The sequence below is a fragment of the Gopherus flavomarginatus genome, chromosome 12 (genome assembly GCF_025201925.1).
Source record: "Gopherus flavomarginatus isolate rGopFla2 chromosome 12, rGopFla2.mat.asm, whole genome shotgun sequence".
Taxonomy (NCBI): domain Eukaryota; kingdom Metazoa; phylum Chordata; order Testudines; family Testudinidae; genus Gopherus; species Gopherus flavomarginatus.
This window is the reverse complement of record NC_066628.1, coordinates 6,676,170-6,682,998: the sequence shown is the minus strand read 5'-3', so window position 1 is coordinate 6,682,998 and position 6,829 is coordinate 6,676,170. Positions and strand designations below refer to the sequence as shown.

At 52.2% G+C, this 6,829-nt stretch overlaps 1 protein-coding gene and 1 long non-coding RNA gene across 4 annotated transcripts in view; one reads left to right on the top strand and one right to left on the bottom strand.

Moving 5' to 3' along the window:
* LOC127033267 (zinc finger protein 850-like) overlaps positions 1-6,829 on the bottom strand; it is a 165,220-nt gene that overhangs the window by 45,276 nt on the left and 113,115 nt on the right. Inside the window, exon 14 of the mRNA XM_050921115.1 lies at positions 5,774-6,277. Within this exon, the coding sequence (XP_050777072.1) occupies positions 5,774-6,277 (504 nt within the window). The remainder of the gene's footprint in view (positions 1-5,773; positions 6,278-6,829) is intronic.
* LOC127033381 (uncharacterized) lies at positions 5,840-6,786 on the top strand. 3 transcript variants are annotated; one of them, XR_007769068.1, is made up of 3 exons: positions 5,840-5,934; positions 6,271-6,354; positions 6,691-6,786. It is a non-coding gene; the product is annotated as an uncharacterized LOC127033381 (long non-coding RNA). The 3 variants fall into 3 exon arrangements; XR_007769066.1 differs by lacking the exon at positions 5,840-5,934 and adding an exon at positions 5,939-6,018 and having other exon boundaries at positions 6,187-6,354; XR_007769067.1 differs by lacking the exon at positions 5,840-5,934 and adding an exon at positions 5,939-6,018 and having other exon boundaries at positions 6,187-6,354; positions 6,607-6,702.

Sequence of the window (6,829 nt, the reverse complement as noted above, 5' to 3'; positions counted from 1 at the left end):
CCCTCTCCTTACCACGTGGCTCTGCCAGGAGGAGCTCAGGCCCCGCTGGAGCCACGTCGCTTCAGCTCTGTCCAGGGCCGCTCCTGGACGTGGAGCACTGAAGTACCGGGGGATGGGGGAAGACAGAGGTGGGGCCGGAGCATTCTTGTGGGGGCCCTTGCAGGGCCTGGGGCAAATTGCCCCATTTGCTCCCCCTGGGCAGCCCTGCCTCCCGTCCAGTACAAACTCACCAGCTGGTCTCTGAAAGGGGCCCTTTGTGCAGCATCACTTTCCTGCCTGGCCACAGCCCTTTCCCCCAGGTCTCTCCCACTCATCTGCAGGCAGCGGCTCAGGGGTTGGTGTGAGCAGAGCCCAGGGAAGGGGTGTGTGTGTGGGGGGAACATCTGGATATTTGCCTTGTAGTTTCTGAGCCCTGTGGGGATAGTCCCCAGCCCCCTACCCCCAATGCTCCCTGCCCCCTGGTTCTCCCTTCCCCAGCCGGTCTCCTCTTGTTCTCACAGTCTCCCCCCAGCCTCCCCTCCCCACACACCCCATTTCCCTCCATTGCAGCCTCGTTCCCATCAGCCCCCTAAAACCCCCCTGAAGCCTGATCTCCCTGCATCGCCCCACCGCCCTGCCCCCCCATCCTGTTTCTTACAAGCCCATCACCCACTTCCTGTCCCCCCACATCCCTGTTCCCGCTCCATCCCCACACATCCCCGCCCCTCTTACGCCTCCTCCGCTCTGCCCCCCCTCATATGGCTCCCCCCGCCCCGCCCCCACTGGGGCTGGCGGCAGCTTTCCCGGGCCCCGGGCGGGAATCGCAGCCAGCTCCGCTGGGAGCAGCCTGGGGACAAACCTCCCCCTGCAGCCCGGGGGTGATGGGGCGGGGGCGGGTCTCTCTCACCTTCCCCCCGAGCGGGGCCCCCCGGGGCAGGGGCCGGGCCGGGCTGGGGGCTCTGCCCTGGGAGAGGCTCCTGGGGAGCAGCGGGAAGGGCCCTGCTGGAGATTCCCCTCTCCCGGCTGCAGCCAGGGCTCCGGGCTCCCAGCACCAGCCGCCGGGGCTCGGGGATCTCGCCAGGAGCCTGGGAGCCAGAGTCACCGCAGCGGCTGCGAGTCACTTCCTGCTGCCGGGCCGGAGCCCAGCGCTCGCTGCCCCACAGCCGCCTCCCGGCTGCTCCTGGGTCCTAGCGGCAGGGCCGGCTCTGACTCTCTGCCGCTCCAAGCTTTGGCAGTTCTGGGCAGCGCGGAGAGAAGCCACGGCCCCGCACCTGCCGGGGACAGAGAGCCCTGGAGCCCGCAGCCTGCGGCCCTGGAGTTCTCCATCCCTGACAGACACGGGGCCGCGGCTTCTCTCCCCAACTGGGCACTATTTTCACACCCTGTCACTAGGTGGGTGCACATAAATGCCATGGCGCCCGCGGGCACCGCGTTGGGGACGACTGATCTAGATTAAACCTAGATAAAGCCGGGAAGCGATTTTACCCATAGATGGAAACAGGGCTATAAAATCTGAAGGTCAAACTGTGCTTTGAAGCTCATTGAGATTTCCCTGCCCACTCTCAGGTCTATGATTCCTTCTCCAGCACTCAGGAGTCTGACCTAAGACCATAGACATCAAAGCTGTGACCCCTAAGCATGGAGAGCCAAGGACACGGTGGTAATGACACCTTGGGAGATGGACGGATAGAACGGAGACAGGTTAAACTTTCCATGGCTGGGACAGAGCCTGCTGTGTCGAGGGTGGAGTGCCACAGTGACAGGGGAAGGAGGGAATCTCTCGCACTCACTCCATTGCCCTGAAATAGCAGAAAAGCTAAAACACCCCATTTTACTGTCCCTGCTCCCCACTTTTTTAGCATCTAGTTAATTCTGGTGCATAAGGGGTAAAATGTACAAAAGCTAAATGTTTTTTAGCATGGCCTGGTGTAATGCGAGACTATCTGGGAATGAGACAATCTGGCCCCAAAGGGGAAACTCAGGGACTAGCAATCACTCTGCTAACGGGAGGTTGGGGGATCAGAAACTGTTCCCTGCAGGCTATACATTCCACTCCCCTCATCCCCAGCCACACACCAGAGCCTGTGCCTGCAACCAGAGCCCTCAGGCCCCAGCCCCCAGCCGCCTCCCACACTCCAAACCCCTCAGCCTCACCTCCACCACATGAATTTTGTTCTGTGCACCAGTATGGAGATGACGTGTCACATACTGGTGCACAGAACCAAATTCATTCTGCACATGGATGTAAAAAAAATGAGGGAACACTGGTCAGAGCACATAAGATGCTTAGAGTGAGTTTACACTAGGAAATCTGGTGGAGGGTCACAGAGGTCTGCTGGCTAATCCCAACCACACCTCCTAGCATAGCCAGAACTTCGAAGGCTGATGCTGTGAAGGCAGAGGGAGGATCTCCAGGCCTCTGACAATAGTCCCTGTGGGAATCAGTCCCTCTTGGTGCTGTCTGAATGCAGAGGGGGCATGGAGAAGGGGCAGAGGGGATGAGTGAGGAGAGGCAGCACCTCTCTACCCCTGTGCTCTCCCTTGGCTTTTATCCCATGATCCTCAAACACTCGATAGCCCAGCATCCAGCTCCCTCTGCTTCCCAGCTCCACCAACCCCAACCATTCAATCCCCAGTGTCCTCCCCAGAACCCAAAGCCCTGGTCCCTTAACATTGGACTCCCCCAGTGCCCAGTGCCCTGGGGGATTTGGGGAGATGAGGAGTTACCAGCCCCCAGGGACACTCCCCCTGCAGACAACAGCACCAGGTAAGTAGGGGAGCCCAGCGCATACCTCTATGGTTCTCTATTACTGAAGCTTTTCTGACATGCCAGGCCTTTATAAAGTCTCTCTCCTGTATGGCTTGCCTGATGTGGAACAAGGCCTGATCTGAGGGTACGTCTGCAGTACAAAATTAATTCAAACTTATTCTATTCAGATTTTCAGAAGTGATTTTATACATTCGGTATCGTGTGTCCCCACTAAAGTGCGTGAATTCGGCAGAGTGTGTCCACAGTACTAAGGCTAGCATCAAATGTCGGAGCGGTGCATTGTGGGAAGCTATCCCACAGTTCCCGCAGTCTCCATCGCCCATTGGAATTGTGGGTTAAGCTCCCAGTACATGATGGGGCAAAAACATTCTTGTGGGTGTTTCTGGGTGTGTGTCATCACTCGCTCCTCCCTCCATGAAAGCTATGGCAAATGCCATACTGCCAGCAGACAGTGCAGTATGGTGCACTGCCTGTCTCTTGGTACTGAATCCACCTCACATGTCCTCATGTCTTTCTAGCTACTCTTTTATCTAACCATTTCCCGCCTTTTTTTGGCTACCGTGAACTGAGTAGCACAGCTTCCGCCACAAACTCTGCTCTCCCACTCTTGCATCGCTAGCTAATTTTTCCATGTTGTCTGTCCTGGGCTCGCATGCAAGCTACAGACGGTAACAATTCCCCGCCGTTTTTTGGCCATCGTGAACTGAGCTGCTCAGCTTCCACCGCAAACGTGGCTCACGCTTCCATGGCAAACTCTGCTTTCCCGCTCTTGTAGCTCTAGAAAGCTTCCCAAACCTGTGAAAGCTACAGAAGACAACCACTTACGGCCTTTTATCAGCCATCTTGAACCAAACAGCTCTCCTACATCTCACACCCTTTTTCCAGGATTACCCATGCAGGCACCATTGCGCGGCAAGCATGGAGCCCACTCAGATCTCTGCTGCAGTTTTGACCATTGTAAATACCTCATGCATTATCCAGCAGTATGTGCAGTACCTGCAAAACTGGGCGAGGAAGCGATGACAGTGCAATTACTATACTGATGAGGACATGGACAGAGACATTCCTGGACATGGCATGTGGCGATTGCGAGATCATGGTGGCATTAGGCCAGGTTCATGCCATGGAATGCCAATTCTGGGCCTGGGAAACAAGCACAGGCTGGTGGGACCACACAGTGTTGCATGTCTGGGATGATTCCCAGTGGCTGCGAAACTTTCATATGTGTAGGGCCACTTTCATGGAACTTTGTGACTTGTTGTCCCCTGCCCTGAAGCGCAAAGACACCAAAATGAGAGCAGCCCTCATAGATGAGAAGCAAGTGGCCATAGCACTGTGAAAGCTTTCAACTCCTGACAGCTACAGTCGGGAATCAGTTTGGAGTGGGCAAAACTACTGTAGTGTGGGAGGGGGCTCAGGGCAGGGGGGGCCGGGGCATGAGGGCTCTGGTTACAGGTGCAGGCTCTGGGGTGTGGCTGGGGATGAGGGGATTGGAGCGTATAGCCTGCAGGGAACAGTTTCTGATCCCCCAACCTCCCGTTAGCAGAGTGATTGCTAGTCCCCAAGTTTCCCCTTTGGGGCCTTTCTCGCATTAGATCCACCATACAGTGGAGCATGTCTGTTTGCTCCCCCATGAGCTTGACCATAGCATCCTGCCTGCTCTCATCACGTGCATCCCTCCTCTCTTCGAGTTCCTGTAATGCTTTACGGGACTCCGCAATTGTTTGCCTCCACGCATTCAGCTGGGCCCTATCAGTGCAAAATCACTTAGCAAAACACGATTCCAAGCCCGCCACCCCGAGTCCCTGTTCCCATTCCCCTCCTTACTTCCTGATTGACTGCAGACTACATAGTAAAAATTGACTTCTGCTTAGCTATACCTTAACCAATCATTTTACTGAAATGTAACTAACCAGTCCTAACATACTGTAACATGGTTATTTAACCAATTATATCCCAGCACCTTAATTGGTTTCCACTCAACAAAACTAATTATACAGCACACAGACACAATCACAAAACTAGACAGTAATTATACAGACAAACAAAAGGGAAGTGGAGACTACAGTGATAGAACAATACAGAAATGAGGATTTCATACCCCAGCTATTGATAAGTGAGTTCTTGCCAGACAGGATGCTATCAAAAGAAGATTCCTTTTACATCTTCTAGGCTCTTCCCTTTCTCTGGAGGTGACAGGACTATCAGGACAGGATTGTATTCCTAACAGCCCAATAACACCTTATTTCAATATGACTAGTTTGGAATGTGAGGATGTGACCATACAATTCCCAGCTTATGGCTGCCTCTGCTGCTTAGCTGAAGGCTTTAGCCTAAGAACCAGGCCTCAGACTGTCACAGTGAGAGGAGGCCCTTACCCTGGCAGACAGTGATTCTGATTCTTTCTTCTATACCTCTGTAACTAGCTAAGTGATAAGAATACATCTACATTCTTACAGTATAGGCCTTTGCAGACAGGCCTGAATATCAATATCCTAACAAGAGTGTTGTCCAGAGCGGTCACAAGGGAGCATTCTGGAATAGCTCCCCGAGGACAATAACGTCGAATTGCATCCACAATACCTTTAACCCGGGATTGCGATCTCGATTTAAGAGCTAGTCCGCTTGCCGAGGTGGAATACAGAAATCGGATTAAACAGCCCTTAAAATAGAAAAAAGCAGTTTGGTCGTCTGGATGGAATCATTTTTTTTTAATTAACTCGTCTAATTCAGAAATAACAGACTAGTGTAGACCAGGCCTGAGTCAACTACATGCAAGCTATTTAACCTTTTCTTGTCACGTGTCACAGAAGTCTAGATCCTGTGTGGATTCTCCCATGTTTAATGAGGTGTGATCTCTCTCTGAAATTTTTCCCACACTCCAAGCACTTATGGGGTCTCTCTCCGGTGTGGATTCTCTGATGTTTAACCAGGACTGATCTCCGTGTGAAATTTTTCCCACAGTCCAGGCATTTATAGGGTTTCTCTCCTGTGTGGACTGACTGATGATCAATAAGGCCTGACCTCCGTTTGAAACTTTTCCCACAGTCCAAGCACTTATGGGGTCTCTCTCCTGTGTGGACTGCCTGATGTTTAACAAGGTCTGACCTCCGCATGAAACTTTTCCCACAGTCCAGGCACTTATAGGGTCTCTTTCCTGTGTGGATTGCCTGATGTTCAACAAGGTCTGACTTCCGTATGAAACTTTTCTCACATTCCAAGCACTTATGGGGTCTCTCTCCTGTATGGATTGCCTGATGTTTAACAAGGTCTGACCTCTGTATGAAACTTTTCTCACAGTACAAGCACTTATGGGGTTTCTCTCCTGAGTGGACTACCTGATGCTTAACAAAGTATGACCTCTGTAAGAAACTTTTCCCACAGTCCAAGCACTTATGGGGTTTCTCTCCTGTATGGATTGCCTGATGATTAACAAGGCTTGACCTGTGTATGAAATTTTTTCCACAGCGCAAGCATTTGTGGGATCTCTTTCCTGTGTGGACTGCCTGATGATTAACAAGCTTTGACCTCCGTATGAAACTTTTCCCACATTCCAAGCACTTGTGGGGTCTCTCTCCTGTGTGGATCCCGTGATGATTAACAAGGTCTGATCTCTGCTTGAAACTTTTCCCACAGTCCAAACACTTATGGGGTCTCTGTCCTGTGTGGATTGCCAGATGTTTAAGAAGTGCTGACTTCGTTACACATTTCTTCCCACAGTCGAAGCAGTTATGCGGTTTCTCTCCTGTGTGGATTGCCTGATGATTAACAAGCTTTGACCTCCGTATGAAACTTTTCCCACAGTCCAAGCACTTATGGGCTCTCTCTCCTCTGTGGACTACCTGATGATTAACAAGGTCTGATCTCCGCTTGAAACTTTTCCCACAGTCCAAGCACTTGTGGGGTCTCTCTATTGTGTGGATTGCCTGATGATTAACAAGGTCTGATCTTCGCTTGAAACTTTTCCCACAGTTCAAGCATTTATGAGGGCTTTCTTCTGTATGGACTACCTGATGACTAAAAAGGTTGGACCTGTATATAAAACTTTTCCCACAGTCCAAGCACTTGTGAGGTCCCTCT